We start from the raw sequence: 17,875 nt of genomic DNA, 5'->3' as shown, positions 1-17,875 counted from the left end.
ACTATCTCGACGAGAATCTTGCCAAGGGATTCGTTCGTCCTTCGTCGTCCCCAGCAGGCTCACCAATCCTCTTCGTCAAGAAGAAGGACGGCTCACTTCGTCTTTGCGTTGACTACCGCGCACTGAACGGTATCACGGTAAAGAACCGTTACCCTTTACCGCTGATCGGCGAGCTGCTGGACCGACTTCGAGGCGCGAAGGTGTTCACTAAGCTGGACCTTCGTGGAGCCTACAATCTGCTGCGCATCCGCTCCGGGGACGAGTGGAAGACAGCTTTCCGTACTCGATATGGGCACTTCGAGTACTTGGTGATGCCCTTTGGGCTCACCAACGCGCCAGCGACGTTCCAGCACTTCATCAACGACGTCCTGCGCACCGAGTTGGACCAGTTCGCAATTGCGTATCTTGACGATATCTTGATCTACAGTGCTGATCCGTCGCAGCATGTAGAGCACGTCAAGCAGGTCCTCTCGAAGCTCCGAGCTGCAAAGCTGTATTGCAAGCTGGAGAAGTGCGAGTTCTCCAAAACCTCGGTCTCGTTCCTTGGTTTCATGGTCTCGCCCGAGGGCATCGGTATGGAGCGATCCAAGCTCTCTGCGATCTTGGATTGGCCCATACCGCGCAACATCTCGGATCTTCGATCCTTTGTCGGGTTTGCGAACTTCTATCGACGCTTCATCGATGGATACGCAAAGATCGCGGGGCCCATGACTCGGCTCTTCCGGAAGACGCATGGCTTCCAGTGGTCCCGCGAAGCCGATAAAGCATTCAGATCCTTGAAGGATGCCTTCGTTTCGGAGCCCGTTCTGGTGCATCCGGACCCATCCAAGCCGTTCGTCGTAGAGTCAGATGCGTCGGACTTTGCGCTTGGATGCGTGCTCTCCCAGCGGGGTGCTGATGATCGCCTTCATCCTTGCTCGTTCCATTCGCGGACACTCTCGAATGCTGAACGTAACTACAGCATATACGAGAAAGAGCTGTTGGCGATCAAGGAGGCTTTCGAGGCGTGGCGACACTACCTCGAAGGCGCCCAGCATCCCGTTGCCGTTCTGACCGATCACAAGAACTTGGAGTACCTGGCAACGGCTCGCATCCTAAACCAGCGTCATGCACGGTGGTCCCAGTTCTTGTCTCGGTTCGACATCCGCATCCAGTACCGTCCTGGTGCGAGGAACGGCAAGGCCGATGCCCTGTCTCGTCGCTCGGACTACATCCCTTCGTCGGCCTCCGTGTCGAGGGATCCGCCTCTGCTTCTCGATCCTGCCGCGGTGATACGCGTGCTCCGAAGCAGAGACGCCCGCTCTTCGGTTGCAAGTCGCAGTGACCCTGTGGATTTGCTGCAGCTCATAGCCGAAGAGCAGGCTCGGGATCCCGGTCTAGACAAATACCGTCGTGACCCGAAGTTCGTCTGGAATGGCCAGTACCTCACCTTCCAGAACAGGATTGTGGTCCCAGAGTCGTGCCGAGTTCCGGCGCTCAAGTCGTGCCATGACCCAGTCGCTGTGGGTCATCCAGGCATCCGACGGACTCTGGCTCTGGTATCGCGACAGTTTTGGTGGCAAACCTATCGGAAAGATGTCAAAGAGTACGTCTCGACGTGCGACACCTGTGCACGCTCGAAAGCTCCGCGACACAAGCCGTTTGGGTTCCTGTTGCCACTCCAGACAGCCGATCGACCCTGGGGGACACTGACCATGGACTTTATCACTGATCTGCCAAAGTCCAAGGGTCACACCTGCATCTTTGTGGTGGTATGCAGCCTCACAAAGATGGCACACTTTATGTCCTGGCGTTCACTGCCGTCGGCGGAGGAGACTGCGTCACTGTTCCTCGACAATGTCTTTCGTCTCCATGGCCTCCCCGACACAGTGGTTTCAGACCGAGGAAGTCAGTTCACCTCTCGGTTCTGGAAGGCACTCTGCACGCAGCTCGGGATCCAAACCAGTCTGTCCACGGCCTTCCATCCCCAGACCGATGGACAGACTGAGAGGGTCAACCAGGTCATCAACCAATACCTGCGCTGTTACACGTCGTATCAGCAAGATGACTGGGCCGAGCTGCTGCCGTTGGCCGAGTTCTCTTACAATAACCTCGAGAACTCGTCAACACATGCCTCGCCATTCTTGGCAACCTATGGGTTCCACCCAAGGTTCGAAGTCCCCGTTGTCGCTGGCGGCCCTGATGTTCCCTCTGCCACGGAGAGGGTTGAACATCTCCAGCGGAACCTGGCACTGTTGAAGGAGAATCTTGAGAAGGCAAAGTCTGACTACAAGCACTTCTCAGATCTCCGGAGGTCCCAGGCTCCCGACTTGCGTCCGGGCGATCAAGTCTGGGTGCTGACTCGTAACATCAGCACCACTCGCCCAAGCAAGAAGCTGGATTACCAGAGGATTGGACCATTCACCATCCTCGAGGCCGTCGGGACATTGGCTTTCCGCCTGGACTTGCCAAAGGACATAAAGGTGCACCCGGTGTTCCATGTGTCTCTTCTTGAGCCCTACAAGAAGAACTCGCTTCCGGGTCGGGTGCAAGCGCCGCCCCCTGCGGTGGTCATCGATGGGAACTTGGAGTGGGAGGTCGAAGAGATCTTAGACTCCAAGTTCGTGCGCGGAAAGCTGCACTATCTCATCGATTGGAAAGGCTACCCGGTCACCGATCGAAGTTGGGAGCCCGCCGACATTGTCTTTGCCCCAACGGTGGCCGCGGAGTACCACCGACGCTACCCAGACAAGCCTGGCCCCAGGAGAACTCAAGATGGAACACGCCGTAGTTTAAGGAGGAGATAGTGTGATGACCAGCATCACAACGGACCAATGAGATTGTCCCGCATGCTCTCGCCCTCCGCACCAATCATGAGTCCCCACGTGTTTGTTTGCCCCCATGCATGAGCACGCGCCGTTGCCACCCGCGTCTACTGGTTTCCTGCCTCCCCCACCGCTCGGCACATGTCCCCGGGCTGTGCCAAGCCTCTCTCGCTTGCACACCAGCCACTCTCGCACCCCCTTCTCGCTTCTCTGTGATGCTCCACCCTTCTCGCCCACTTTTGCCCCTCGACCTTCTCCCGGTCTATAAATAGCCCTGCATGTCTGAGCCTATGTTGAACACCAGTTCGAACAAAACTTGTTCTTTGGTGTTCGGGGCTAAAAGCTAATAAAGCTCATACCAAGCACTTGGTCTTCGTCCTTGCGCTTGTTCACTCCTTACAAGAGTGCACTTGATGATTGAGTACTCGGCCTTGACTTGCTCGTTGGGGCCACAGTCAGGCAAGGTAGAGCTCCAGAGTGGGTTCTTCTTGGTACACAATGAGCTGCTGCTTTTGGCATGACCCTCTTCCCCGCACGTGGCACATACAGGGACCTTGGGTGCGGGCATCTCGACCACGAGGGCTGGGAAGGCAGTGTCCTCGCTGGGCTCGTCTGGAGGGGGTGCTTGGCTGACCATTTCAGCGACCGAGGCAGAGCCAGAGGCAGGGCTGCTGTCGATTCTGGCTGTGCACTTCTTGGTGAAGGGTTTGACGTGGTTGGTCAGTCCACAGGAGGGGACATGATTTGATGACGGGCTTCTTGGCCACAGGAGAGTCATTGGGTGATCCTGGGATCGGGATCGGGGGATGTCCTTTCTCTTGGGAGCCATCTGGCGAGAAAATAGCGACGATGGCTGGTTCTGCCCTTGGGGAAGAAAAATTCTCCTCAAAACCAGCGCATTTTGGGCAGGGAGTGATGCTCACAGTGGCGTCCTTGATTCCAGATCCAGAAACGCATCGCTCGCTCAATCAGTCGTGGGAAGACATCTTGTCAAGGTGAGTCTTGCCTGATAGCCAAACGATCATGTCATCTCGCTGACACACAGCCACGCTTGACTAGGTTTCCAACCAGAGAGATTCAGATTGTGGTGGTTCTTGTCCGCAATCGGAGTGGAGCTTCCAACAATGATACAATTGGTCATTCCTCCACACCAATTGCCCACCACCACCGTCAATCGGCTCAAGGATGATACCAAATGCCGTCAACCGACCATGGCCGGATTCCAACTTTTGCTGCTCCACATTCGACGTGACTTTCAGGTGACCGAGATGAGCAGCCGCGAGGGGCCGGAAAAAACGATCTGATCTGTCGCCTGTGCCTGTGCGCACTTTGCCAGAAAGTTGGTTGTGCAGCATTCACTCCCGATCCAGAGCTTCTCTTTCCAGCAGCGTCCGCACAGCCGCCAACCCACAGAGACATGCTGATCCAAAGCAGATCCCTGGCCTTCGTCGTCGCGAGCGGGCCGTCACGCTCGATAAGCAGCATCGCCCTGTCAGGTCCGCTCCGATATCGACCGGGCGCATCGATCTCGATTCTTCCAGCGCTGTCCACCTGGTCTCGGCCGACGACACCGCACTCACCGTTGCCGCGATACTATAGCCGGGCACCACTCCAGTCGACCGATCCTGCCACAGAGGATGTACAGACCTCGCCGCAGACTTCCGAAAAGACAGCCGACCCTTTTCCCGACGCTGCGAATGTCATGTCGAAATGCGAGCGTGAAACAACACCCAGACCAGAGGCCACCAGCACGAATATCAGCAGCGGCGGCAGCAGTACAGCCACGGCAACCGCCGCAACCGCCGCAACCGAACGACGGCGCCAGCTCGAGCTGGAGGCGATGAAGCTGCTGGAGGATATGAAGAGTCTGCCTGCTTACAAGCTGCTTCCAAAGGGTCGACACAGTCCCCACGCTAGCCGAAATCCGATCGTACTCCATAAGCCGTATGTCTACCCGCTCGACCCGCATCAGCTCCCGTGGCCGCAGAACAGCGCCGCGCCGCTGTCATTGCCGGCAGCCCAGATCGTCCAGCACCCGTGGTATCGCACGGTCGAGCGGCTCGAGTGCAAGCCCGACCACCCAGAGTCCGATCGCATCAAGGCGACGTTTGACCGCTTTCTCGAATCGCCGTCCTCGGTCGATCTGCGCGAGCTCGTATGGATCGTTAAGGACCAAACCAACGCGCTCTACTGTCTCGACCGCGACCAGGCATGGACGCTGTACTCGCACATTGCCGAGAAGAATGCGCTAATGTCGCTGGATGCTGCCGATTGGGTGCGGCTGGTGCGGCGGCTGTTTGGAGAGACATCGCTCTACAGCCGCGAAACTCCCGCCGACGATGGCACCAAGGCACTCATCGATCCTGCAGGCCATGAAGAAGCACGGCTGCGTTCCGACCGCCGAATTCTACGCCATCATTTTCCGGCCCTTCAAGAACGACCACAAAAAGATCCTGCAGATCCATTCGTACATGCTCCAGGAAGGCCTGAAGCAGGACCCGAAAAACCTGGCCGGCCTCCCCATCAGTGATCTCTCCATCCGGACGATGCTGGCCCTCATGCTGCGGAGCAAGCACTCGTTCCCAAAATCACTCAGTGTCGGCACCGAACTATGGAGATTCGCCAAGCAACGAAGCATGCCACTGTCGATGGAGACGTGCCTGGGCTTCCTCGAGCTACCGCTTGATCCATATCAGCAGTCGGAGCTGTCGCGGGAGCAGGAGCTCGTGATGGATGTCTACCGGTACATGAACATTCTCCGGGCCAAAGAGCCTCGGGTCTGGGACCAATCTGTGACCGAGGCCGTCCTGCGCACGTTTGCAGCCGTGTCTCTCACCAAGCCAGCCAAGGGTATCTGGGAAGACATTCAGAAGCCCGAGTCGACGATCCCAAAAACACTGTAAGTGCCTCGAGAGTCTCTGGCAAAGAGGCATCTTATACGCAAACGCAGCTTCCCGAACCAGGCCGAGCTGGCGGGACGCCGCGACCCTGGCCGATACTTGGCCAGTCTCCCTGCTGACGCTAAATCACACTCGGCCAACTCTCTTGCCATCTCCACGCCGCAGCCAAATGTACAAATCGATGCTCAAGGTCTATGTCGATGAAGAAAGTTTTAGCCGGGCATCAGCTCTCGGGCACGAAATGACCAGGAGGCAGTATGCTTTTGACGACGAAATCAACGAGCTGCTTCTGCTGGCGTACCAAAACATGGGTGATATAGACTCGATACGCCAGATCATCCACACGAACCTGTCGGCCGCCTCTGCAGAGCTTGTCCCCGAGGCCCTTGACGCCAGCGAAAGCTCTAGGGCAACATCAAAGTCCTATCAGGCCCTCGTCAAGACTTATGTGAAGATGAAGCAGTGGGACCGAGCACAGAGCGCCTACCGGGAGCTTGAAGCCGAGCTTCTGCAAGAGCGCACCCGCAACGAACAGAGCGGCGTCTACAAAGAATTCGAGTCCGTCAAGGCCAAGCTACCCCGCAGCATCGTCGACTCTGCCCAGATCAGCAACGAGATTGAGGTGACGGACGTGGCCCACCGCGGAAGCTCGCTGGCAACGGTGCCGCTCTCGATCTACAAAGAATTCATCACGATCCCACATCGCTCAACCCAGGCAGCGTACGTTTACACGCTCGCGCGCCGCCTGGATTTTGCCCGACTCGACAGGTTTTTCAGGGCCAAGGTCGTTACCCCGGAGGCGCTACGGTACCATTGGTTCGTCCGAGCCAAGGTCCAATACGCCACCTATCTGAGCCAGCTGAAGCATCTTGATCAGGAGACCAAGGCCACGCGCAACAAACGGAAGCAAGGCAGCGAGTCCATGACCAACATGGACACCCTTAAGGCCAAGCACCTCAACGCAAAGGGCGAGTTCTGTGTGTGCATCGACGACGCTGTCGGCTTCAGCGGACCCTTCAAGTCCGTCTACCAGAGCCTGAAGGACGGTGTGCTCGACTACACCAAGGACCTGGAAGAGCAGTGCAAGGGCAAGTCGCTCGGGCAGCTCGATGGCCCAGGCACCCCGGGTGTCACGGCCGAGTCGTCGATCTCGGTCATTGTCGCTGATATGGATCGATTCACTAACGAGATGGTGAGGTACGAGACCAAGCTGGCCTATCAAATCACCTTGAACGAGTTCAAGATCCGCACAAAGCTGCCGCGAGCCATCGCCCCGGTCGAGAGCGGAATGGTAGATACGGCCTCGATCTCGACCTCCGGCTCGGGCTCAGCCCGCGAGCTTCCCCCAAAAAGCGGCGGCGCAAATGACGCGGTTGCCTCATCCGGGCCAGACGACTATCCGGCTCTCGAGCCAGATCTCTTGGACTTGGAAGCGGAGGAGCTCGAATTCCTCGATGAGATCGATAAGGCCCGAGAACCACCTGGAACCCAGCCGAAGCGCAACCGAGGCCGTGACCGGTCGGGCAGCCGGACTTCCAGGCGCGCGTAGAGTGAACAGAGCTGTTGGAGGAAGGCGCACCCATCTTGCTGAGCGCACCCAGTCACTGCCGCACGGTCTGGACGCAGAGTGGGTTTCAAGATGCGACACGCTCTGAGATAAAATTCGGTGGATGGGTTTGAACAATAAAACGTAGTTCACCCGAAACGCCCATGGCAGCACACTGGCACACACGACATCCATGCTCGGTGGGTCGTCAGTGTTCGCCGGGCCAGCGAGTTCCATCCAATGGAGATGACCTCCGAATACATGCAGATCGACTAACAAGCTGGTCTGTTCGCCTGAGCCCGCAACAGTCCTGCCGGCGGCTGTAGCTGCGACATCCCAGTCGAGGACAGCATCGATGCTGTGGACGCTTGTTGGGAATGCTGGACAGAGTGTGGCGCAAGCGCCTTGCTCTCACATGACCGGGCTCGCGGCCTGCCCTCGTCCATGCCCAAGGGCATTCCCATCCCTCTCCGCCGCGATCAAGACCGCTCCCCGCACGAACCAGGTCCGGCAGCCCAGCAGCGATCCGCCAGAAAGCACCCGAGCGACCCAGCGGCGATCCGACAGGCGCCGGACGACACAGCCATCCTGCCTCTCAGAAAGGAAGATGCAGCGAGTAAGCGCCGATCGCGTCTGGGACGAACGAAGGGCCGAAGGTCCAATGCTGCCGAATGCACTCTGGCTCCTCTCCGGCTGCTCCTCTCTGGGCAACACCGGTCCAGAGCGAGACACGGAGCTCCATCGATTGCAATGCAGCTCCGATACGGGAAGTCGTCGTGCATTTACCATTTCGCTTTATGGCACATGGGCATTGAAGCACAAGACAGCCCAAAAGCTTACCCCGCAGAATCCCAAATATGCCAAAGTCGGGTAAGTTGCCTCTGTTGGGTCCTGGCTGTCCTGGCTGCTGTCCTGGCGCTGTCCTGGCTGCTGTCCTGTACGCACCCTGCGACTCAAGGAGCGCACCCAATTTGGCGCATAAAAGCATCAGCACTCTCGTCAGCTCCGCTCCGTTTAGTCCAACCTTGATTTCAAGGACGGGGTGCTCCGTTCCTTTCCTGGTCCGGCACGGCCGGATGGGACTGGCCCTCGCTGACGCTATGATTCTGTGGATTTGTCTCGGTGACCTTCCGGGGACATCAGACCAACGCTCGACACTGGCGCATCGACATCAAACGCAAGACGCAGAATGGCTGCGCGGATCCAAGGTGCGTGCCGCTTGGGAGCGCTCCCCCATGTGCTTAGTGATCTGTTGCAGTTGGACGGGTCGGCCTGGCTTTGCGAGGGAGCTCCCGTCTGCGGCAATGCCCTCGTCTGCGGCAATGTCTTTGTGGGCGATTCTGTCACGTCGCCGCCATGTTCCACCTCAACAGCCGACGGATTGACATGGAGTATGCTCGGCTCAACAGACGGCATTGTCACCAAGTCCAACGAGCCCTTTCAGAGGCTCACGCCGCGGGTAAGATCGCCAAGAACATTGCCTTGATGCCGACCGGTATAAGTCCCGGGTACAAGGCCTGACCGCTTTGTCGATAGTGTGGCCAGAGGGCGCTTCATGAGCTGAGTCTTTCTTAACACACAGGCACTGGCTGCTCTGATGCTGCAAGGCGCTGAGACGTGCGACTTTCAGTACTGGGAAGACGTCTTTGTCAAGGAAAGACAATCCAATCCAAACGCCAACGTCTTGAAGCGACAGATAACGCTCTCTGACCGTCAGAGCTCGCGCGAAAACATGAGCCGGATCATGAAAGCCCATGCCGACATCACGCCCGATATGGCGTCCGCAGCCGAGAGCGACGGTGGCGCCCATAGGTCCGATGCACCTGAGCCGACACACTCAGCGCTGCCACTGCTGATCCTCGATGTGCGCGAACCCGCGGAGTTTGAGGAATGGTATGTGCACTTTGGCTGAACGAAACATGGCGCGTGGACGGTTGGTCCATACCGCGGGCACTTTTGACCGTTTCCGACGACAGCAACATGGCATTTCAGATAGCCGCCGCCGTGTATCCTGCTGGAGCAGCCCGATTATCCCAGCGATGGAGCTCGCTTTTTGAACTGACCCGTACATGCTCGTATTCCGCCCTCGCCCTCAGTCATATCGTCACATCCAAGAACTATCCGGTTTCGACTCTCTCGCGAAGCTTCCAGTTCTCAGGCGAAGTGCTGAGACTCAAAAACTCCCCTAGTGTTCTGATTGTGATCGTCGACGAGGACGAGCGCACTTCGAGCGCGATGATTCGTTTTTTCGTGGAGCGCGGATATGAAAACGTGCGACTGCTTAGCGGAGGTGAGTTATGCCAGCAAGTTTACCATGGGAGGACCAAGGAACGTAGTGATAGACGCGGTATTTGTAAGAGCGCCATCATCCGCGATCCCACACTTTGGTGCCCACTCTCCAGATCGGTCTCGGCTGTTGAACCAAATCTCCTGGAGCTGCGCGGCCGGCTTCTGCATTGATTCTTTCGCGCGAGCAGGGGCTCCACTATTTGCGAGATGTTGGCATCTGCTCTTTAGACTCATCCTATCGCACTCTACGTTTCAGGGATATCTACACTAGCGCGGAGGGTGCATGGCGTCTTAGTGGGTGTCCCGCCTGTTCGATGGTTCTCTCCACCGACCCAGGCCCCAAGCGCACAGTCCAAAGGCGATTCACTGTCGCATCATTCCAAGAAGGGCCGTGCCTCACCCCATGCCCCCCAGCGGGGTCAGTCGCATGCCTTGACTGACCCAGAACACGACAACTCCATTGTTGTTGTCAAAAACACCCAGCCGGCGGAACGCTGGAACGTAGAAGCACTCAAATTTAGTCTCGAAGCCATCAATGCAGCCACCGGCAAGTCCATCATACATCCCGCCAACATGGATGCGTGGATTGTGGATTGTGGATTGTGGGTTGTGGATTGTGGATTGCGGTGTGGGGAATCGTCTCGCAGGCCCTCAATCTTTCGATGATGCTTACTCCGCCATTGATTCATTCCAGCCAAGCTTCCAAGATCGCCTGCCCCTTCAAAGCCTCCATCGCCACATCCATCACCATCCCAGTCAATGGATCCGAGCCGATGCAGTACCCCGGACAGTTTGGCGCATGGTGTCGGGACACGCACCTCAAGCACCCGCACCACGCCGCTCGTATCGGGACGCTCCACGCCTGCTGGTACCAACGAGAGCGAATACGCCGCCGAGATGACGCTGCAGACCTTCAAATCCACTCCGCCTATCCGCAGTCGTGTTCTGGGAGGGGGGTTGAGGAAGTAAGGGTATCTGTGGTGGGGGTTGCTGCATGGCATCGACACGATGTCGCATTGTCCGTTTGCTAAAACATTTGAAAAGCATTTTGAATAGATTTCCAATGACATTCGGATGTCATTTTGATGAAGCATGGATGGTATTGATCGATCGGTGCTGGGCTATTTAAACCGTGCCCTCTCCGTCACTCTCCGAGCAAGCAGGTGGCTCTGTCTCGGCTGTTGTCAAGGCATTCGAATAGTTGTGCCAAATAGCACTCGCTGAGCGTCATCATGTTCTTGCAGTGGTATCGGGGTCTTTCGGTCCAGTTGCTTCGCATCCGAGGTCGAGTCGCAACCTCGGGTACTGATCCGCCGGTTAAAGTTTGCCGAACTGGGTGAGCGCCCATGCTGACTCATGAGCCGGGCTGTTGGGCAATTATGGTTCTGTCCAGCACATCCAGACCTGAGCTGGCGGGACATGCCGCACAGGACCCAGCCCTTGATGGCGCTGAAGCCCGAGAACCCTCGCCCATCCCATCGAGATTCAACGATGCCTTCAGCCGCATGTCGTATATTTGTGCTGGGCAGTAGAGGAGCATGAATTCAGCTGGTGTTCGGGCGATGTTGTTCTGCAGCTGGGTGACTCACCCCGGATCAATTGCAGAGCCCCCTGGACTGCCGCAAGCGAAGCAGCCACCTGCTCCAGTTCCCACCCTTGGGAGATGATGGAACGGCCTTGGCTCTGGAGCTCTGGAGGTGTGTTGTTACAACCAAATGCGGTTCATTAGTGTTCTGGTTGACCTCGGCCGCGCCTTGCAACTGACCTGCATCCAGACTGCACATGACGGGGCAGCCAGCCTCTGGCATGGTGTCTGAACGATGCTGTTCTTCGACAGGTACAGTTCCCGCAGACCACGCGGCAGTCGACCCGATGCATGCAATGCCCGATGCATGCAATACTCACGGTGTTCGATGTCTCGAGGCTGCCCAGCGTCGTGCATGTCCATGTCCAGATTTCAGCAGCGGCTTGTCGCTCGGAGGACCTTGGATGGAGTTCGGACAACCCGATCCCGTCCGGCTGCCCTCGGCCAGGCTGGTCTCGTGTTGTCGGAGTTGCCTCGGGAGTCTCCTACAACACCTCCCGAGCGACCATCCCCGCTCGGCTGCCGCTCCTGCAGGGCAGCATAAGAGTCTGGTGATCCACCTCAAAATAGCCAAGCTTGGACGGCGGCCCCTCTGTCCTCTTCGACTGCCCCTCTGCCATATCGGCCCCATCCCAAGGCATCAATCCAATGATCAGTCCAATGATCAAGACCAAGGGAAAACTACGGCTGCTGGATCCTACTGCATTGGCATCACCCCGCGCCAAGCCTTCAGCCCGCCATGTCAAATCGGAAGCCGAATCATCAAGCTCCACCCATGCAGCCGATGCGCCGGCCGATGCGCCGGCGCAGGGCAATGCCAGAGAGTCCGTCCAAATCAAATCTTCTCGACATCCTCTCGAGGATCTCTTTATTCCCCCAGCCAGCTCGCACGGATCGCAACCCGGCTCTGCCTCGGACGAGTCAAGAATCAGTCCTCCGTGCTCGCTCAAGTCGCCAGTATCAGAACAGTCGCGCGATCTCTTCCCGACAGCAGCCGGTGGTGATATGAGTGAGCACGAACCCGCCAAGAACACCGTCTCGGCTGCTGCCATCCACGAGATGCACGAGTATCAAGTGCCCGTTTGCCTTTCCAGAGCACACGCCCTTGTATGCCACACCGCCAGCCGCCTCTCGGTTCACTACCGCTTTGGAAGTGTCTCATCACTCGTGTCGCAGTACCAGGCCCTGGTCCTTGCCACAATGGATTTTCTGCTCGTCTCTCGCACGATGACCTGTCAGAGATCCCCAATGCCCGCCGCGGGACAAAACAGGCACCGAGTCTACCCCGAAAACCCTCAGACAAGCGCCGCCGCTCACTCAACGATCTACCAAATGCTCTCTGAATACGAGGATGCAATTCGGATGTCCCTAGGAGTCCTTGGCGAGGCTGTATGCAGCCTCAGCTCTCCGAACAGCGAGGATTCGGGTTCGACCAAGGAGCCTCTCGCTGGCGAATTTGTGCCTCACTCGCTGGGCACAATCCGGATTCCGAGGGCCAAATCAGCCCCCGGCAGCGCCGGTGCGCTTGAGCAGCCTGACGGGATCTTTGGACGCTCTATGAGTGGCTTTATCGACACTCTGAAGCGAAGCTACGCCGGAGTCGTTAAGCTTGCAAGTCTCGACCACTCATCGCCCGCTCCAGAAAAGCGGAAGGGGCGCCTTCCTTATGATATCGGATCCATCCGCAACAAATCTAGTGTTCGTTATCCCAAGCGACATTCACCCCTCGGCCACTCAAACTATGACACCATTCGGTGCAACAACAGAGGGGAGTTTGTTGAGCTCAATGAGCAGTTCTACAATCCGCTTCTGGATCTCGCCCAAAACGGAGACTCGGGTGTGCCTCTGGATTTCGCCGGCGTTGTCAGTAAGCTAGGCTCAATGAAAGCAGTGATGCAAAGCAATCTTGAAGAGCTGAGAGTCGTCAAGAACCATCTGTCAGCAGAAGGACAGGTGCCGCCTGGGGTCGTCATGGACATTGAAATACTCGAGCGCTGTTACGATGTAAGTGCGGCAGCACTGGATGCAATGACCCCAGTCGCTAGGCGTTCAGTTCCGTGCTACTCCAATCCTGCCGCTGAGCTGGATACCATGATTTACTTACGCACTGGCGCATATGTCCATACCCGCTACCCATCCAACAGAGCTGTGTCAAAGATTTTGTATCACTGAACTCCACCGTCAGGAGCTCCATTCAAGAAATCGTCACGCAAACGCTTGCACAAACCCAGCAGCTTGAAGCACAGCTGACTGAATCGTCAGAAAAGCTTTTGGCCAAGGAATCTGAGATGAGCCGGATGCAGTTTGAAATCCTCCGAACGAAACAAGAAGTCAAAGATCTCAAAGCCAAGAATGCAGAACTCAAGAATCTAAACAAGGCACTGTCAAAGAGGTCCCGCGAATCTGTTGGACCCGTCTCCCGGGTACAGTCTATTACACTACACGAACCAAACGCAACATCAATGACATCTTTGAATGAAATGCCAAGGCGGCTGTCTGCGCGCAAGCCTCTCCCATCCATCGTACCGGATGCGACAGAGCTTGCGCTGACGGCTGCACACGAGCGAGTTCAGCCAAAGGCACGAGCATCCGCGCCGCAAGATGTTCGTGGCAGTCAATTGATTAATGTCGCTACAACGGTAAGTTCCTCGTCCTGATTGTTATTGATTGCCTTATCCTGATTGTTATTGATTGCCTCATCCTGCAAGACTGCGGTTCTGACGCTGTGTCGTGAGCCTGCTGTTGTGAGAGCGTAAGGCATGAGAGCGGTGACTCTCCCAGTCGCGATCCACTATTTGACTTGAGCATCTGCGGTTAAAACAGACGCCCAATCGTCACTCCTGGAACTCAAACCCCTTTGAAGTATCCCTAATTACAACGGTCCAGGCGCTGTGGAGAGGCGAAAGTGCCCGCAAGCTGTACCGGAATCACATATTTCGGATGATGAAGGTGCAGGAGATTGTCAAGATCGAAAGGTCCTTCGTCAGTGGGCTCGCAAAGATTGAGCAGCAGTACATACGGCCAATTTGTCAAAGAATGAAGGAGGGGCGAAACATCATGAGCGAAGAGGATTTCGAAACAATATTCGATCCGATCAATCGGATCCATGACTTTAATGCCTCGCTGCTTTCGGAGCTGGAGCAGCGTGTGTCCAGCTGGCATGTCGACCAGATGATCGGCGATATCTTCGCGAACAAGGTATGCCGTTGGAAGTTCAGTCCCCAGCGAAGCCACGATCAAGTACAATTCTAACAGTCCAGAGCCAGTTGGGCCTCTCAGTTGACAGCTGTAGAGTCGGAAGATGTCGCCCCTGTGTCCTTACACCTATCCATATCTATTCACAGGCTCCTGACATGGTCATATATTCCGATTTCATCGTCAACTACCAAAAGATAAAAGACATGCTCTCAAGTATGGCCCAATCTGACGGTGGATACAAGTTGTTTCTCCTGGTAACCCCTCCGACTGCCACTGTACCTCAATCGAATCCGCTGTTGCGTGCATACGCGCGCTCGTCACTGCGGCGTTTTTACAAGCGATATATGCGAAATGTGGCCTTCTCTGTCGCTGGTCGTGAAAACTGATGATTCGCGCCATTGATTCTCGTCACCAGGCAATGGGCCAGCGTCTCGGCAAACGATTCGTCAACATCAACGACCTCCTCATCACTCCCGTTCAGCAGCTGCCACGGTATAAGCTACTGTTACAGGTAGGGCCCGATTATGGGTGCATAAACGCTGCTACTATCGCAAGGCACATCGCCCCGGGAAAGTCACTCCATCTTCTCAGGTGTATGTGGCTATTGCACTGCCTCATGGTCTATATCTCACCTTCCCCAAACCAGGAACTACTGAAAGCCACGGAACGGCACCATCCAGACTTTACGAACCTGGAAGAGGCTGTTTCGAATCTCAGCGATATCGTGCTCTATCTGAATGAGCGCAAGGGTGTCTCCGATCAGCTCAGCCATCTCGAGCAGTGCTTCGTCAACGATCTCCCGTTTGTAAGCCATTGGCCGCAGGGCTTTGCGATGGTCTGCAAGGATGAACGGTGGTGGGCCCACTACCTCGCTTTTGGCTCTTAAACAGATTTCAATGCCACTAAATTTATGCTGACGGTGTTACATTGATAATTTTCAGGAACTAAATGTTCCTGGCCGGCATCTCGTCAGCCAGTGCCAGGCCGCGGAGATTGTCGTGGCCGAAACCAAAGATGTCCTGGCTTCTGCACGAAGGGCACGGCACCTCTTCATTTTCAGCGATATTCTCGTGAGCGCTGAAAAATCACGATTCAAGGCATCAAATCAGTACCTGTTCAAGTGGGCCCTCCCACTTCGAGACATATCTGGCATGACCTGTTCGGAATGTAAGCACTTGAGTGGACCGGCTGATTTGACGCTCCTCTGTTGCCCGATGGCTGTGTCACTACTACTGCCAAGTACCAGAATCAGAGTGTACTTTCACTTCATGATTTGTTTTTCCACATGCTTTTGTGGCGCTGTTGTTTGTCGAGCTCTTGCACAGCGATATGCTTGAGCAGAGGCTGTGGCGTCAGTGCATCATCAAACGGATGCTGCGACTGATCCACGATGTGCCCCCAATCCACTGGCATGCGCTGATGCCGATATTTGGCCACTTGTTTTCAGTGGATCAGGGATACGAACTGACTATCGAATGGTCTGACGACAACTGTTGCGATGAGAGGGACCGAGCCGATGCCATCAGGTACGGAGCTGCTTTCGCTGCCGGCTTGTGGATATGTCTCGATTAGCTGGACAGATAACCTGAGCTCACGTCTTTGATGGTCACTCGCAGGCTCTACTTCAATACCCAGGAATCAATAGACTCCTTTTTCAACAGTACGATGACGCTGCAGCATAGCTTGCGAGCATCGAGTCTCCAGCTGCCCGTCGCCATGATGGGTTTAATACTACCGTCTCCGGTGGCGACTAGCCTTGAATCCAAGAAAAAGGTGCGTGAGGTATGGATAATTTGAACGAAAGCCCACTTCTTGTGTTAGTTCGCCGCACACGCTCACAAGCCAGCGATATCGCAGCCACTGTGGCAGCGCAGTGGGCAAAGTAGAGTCACTCAGTCTCTGAGCCAACACCGTCCCGACAAACAAAATCGGTGCTCATCTCCAATCCGATTTTTAATCTCAGCTGGATCAATTCGCCAAGAGCACTGTGCGCGTCCTGGCCGATCAGATGGAAAAGTTTCAAAAGCAGCTCAACTCCGAGACACTCGTAAGGAATCTGCCCATCGAATCTGCAATTATAACATCGCGATACTACTGAGCGACGACTAACATTTTGGCATAACCCCGCGGCATACCCCACTAATTTCTTGGGATGCCATGTGCCTATCTATCTATCGGTACACAAGGCCCGATGGAACAAGTCGTAATACTGTCTTGTCTATGACTCCAGCCCTCTGGGTGGAACTATGGCCCGTTCAATCTGGTGGCTTGATAGAGGCCTTGGATTGGCTGGGCGAGAATGTGCTGTGGAAGGCGGATATGGCTTCAGGATCGAGAGCGGATGTGGCTTCAGGATCGAGAGCATATGTCATTGCACCCGAACACGGAGAGCCCTGCTTCGTTTCATGAACATTTACAGGCAATCCAATAAAAAACGGGACACCCGGGTTTTTGACCATTCATCGAATATTTTGTTACCCAATGTTATCGCGCGCTGGCCATGACCATTCGCCACACATCCGACTTTCGCACCGCCGCATTGCGATGCTACGCCCTCATCCATAGCCTGCGTAAGGTCGCCTCCATATTCAGTGTATCCAAGAACACCATCCATCGATGGCACCGAGGATGCAAGCTGGATGACCCATCCCGGGTCCCAGCTCGCAGATCCACTTTCTTCGAGCAGGCATGTCCAGTCATTCGCACCCTGATTGAACAGGACCCGTTGCCAGACTGGTCCTGTGTTGCGATGCAAGCTCGAGTCCATCCTCCAGAGGAAAGTATCAGCTCTCACTCTGCCACACTGCCATCCACCGAGCAGGTCTCTCACACAAGAGGGCAACACACCTCTACAAGTCCAAGCGACTGGATGAGCGAGTGGCACAGTTCAGGGACCAGGTCCGCTCCATCGACCCACGACGATTCGTCTTTGTCGACTGAGACAGGGGATCAGGAGATCCATTTTCCCTCTTTACGGATACTCGCCGAAGGGTGCTTCTGCTTCGCTAGCGCAATCATATGAAGCACAAGTCTGTCTCGGCTGCATTTGCCATCAACCACTCTGGTGTGCTGCATCGCATGTACATCCCCACATCATTCAAGACACACTCGATGGTCGAGTTCTTTGAGCGAGCGAGCTTCCCAGACGACTCTGTGATTGTGATGGACAATGTCAGCATGCACAAGACAAGGGCTGTCCTGGACTGCATCGAGCGCCGAGGATGGTCAGTGATCTTCACCCCACCTGCTTCACCCGACTTCAATCCCATCGAGAACTTCTTTGGGATTGTGAAGCACCAGTACAGGAAGGCAGGAGCGCTGAATGCGTCCGAGGGTTCAAGGCCGGGATGGTCATATTGTTTGAGTCTGCCGTTCGGAGGGTGCTTCCAGATGTCTTCCCACGGCTGATTGAATGTGCGAGGTGCTTCTGGGTCTGAAACGGCCTGTCAACTCCGCCATTCTCACGATCACATCCCTGGCTTGAACCTCTCGGCGATTTTTGAACAGGGTCGCTTCCAACCAGCCCGCAAAGACGGGCTCCTGCTCTCGGGTA

The 17,875-nt window shown here is 55.9% G+C and overlaps 3 protein-coding genes across 3 annotated transcripts; all 3 read left to right on the top strand.

Annotated features, from left to right (window-relative positions):
* The first annotated feature begins 4,006 nt into the window (after positions 1 to 4,006).
* BJ171DRAFT_514188 (uncharacterized protein) lies at positions 4,007 to 7,475 on the top strand. The gene is made up of 3 exons (XM_053111815.1): positions 4,007 to 5,099; positions 5,155 to 5,703; positions 5,870 to 7,475. The coding sequence occupies exons 1-3, from the start codon at positions 4,222 to 4,224 to the stop codon at positions 7,251 to 7,253; spliced, it is 2,811 nt and encodes a 936-aa protein (XP_052964537.1). The 5' UTR covers positions 4,007 to 4,221; the 3' UTR covers positions 7,254 to 7,475.
* Positions 7,476 to 8,345: 870 nt separating this feature from the next.
* On the top strand, positions 8,346 to 10,616 carry BJ171DRAFT_180515 (uncharacterized protein). Its single transcript, XM_053106060.1, has 6 exons — positions 8,346 to 8,458; positions 8,660 to 8,709; positions 8,833 to 9,143; positions 9,347 to 9,540; positions 9,796 to 10,086; positions 10,234 to 10,616. Exons 1-6 carry the CDS (start codon positions 8,440 to 8,442, stop codon positions 10,506 to 10,508), a joined length of 1,140 nt encoding a protein of 379 aa, XP_052964536.1. The 5' UTR covers positions 8,346 to 8,439; the 3' UTR covers positions 10,509 to 10,616.
* Positions 10,617 to 11,444: 828 nt separating this feature from the next.
* Positions 11,445 to 16,802, top strand: BJ171DRAFT_180519 (uncharacterized protein). Its single transcript, XM_053106061.1, has 11 exons — positions 11,445 to 13,128; positions 13,269 to 13,763; positions 13,948 to 14,322; positions 14,469 to 14,576; positions 14,738 to 14,833; positions 14,969 to 15,127; positions 15,264 to 15,489; positions 15,770 to 15,848; positions 15,939 to 16,104; positions 16,286 to 16,369; positions 16,509 to 16,802. The coding sequence occupies exons 1-11, from the start codon at positions 11,773 to 11,775 to the stop codon at positions 16,527 to 16,529; spliced, it is 3,165 nt and encodes a 1,054-aa protein (XP_052964535.1). The 5' UTR covers positions 11,445 to 11,772; the 3' UTR covers positions 16,530 to 16,802.
* The last annotated feature ends 1,073 nt before the right edge of the window (positions 16,803 to 17,875 follow it).

The sequence above is a fragment of the Polychytrium aggregatum genome (assembly GCF_025602895.1).
Source record: "Polychytrium aggregatum strain JEL109 chromosome Unknown BJ171scaffold_31, whole genome shotgun sequence".
Taxonomy (NCBI): domain Eukaryota; kingdom Fungi; phylum Chytridiomycota; class Chytridiomycetes; order Polychytriales; genus Polychytrium; species Polychytrium aggregatum.
The sequence above is the reverse complement of the archived record's forward strand: the minus strand, read 5'-3'. Positions and strand labels throughout refer to the sequence as shown.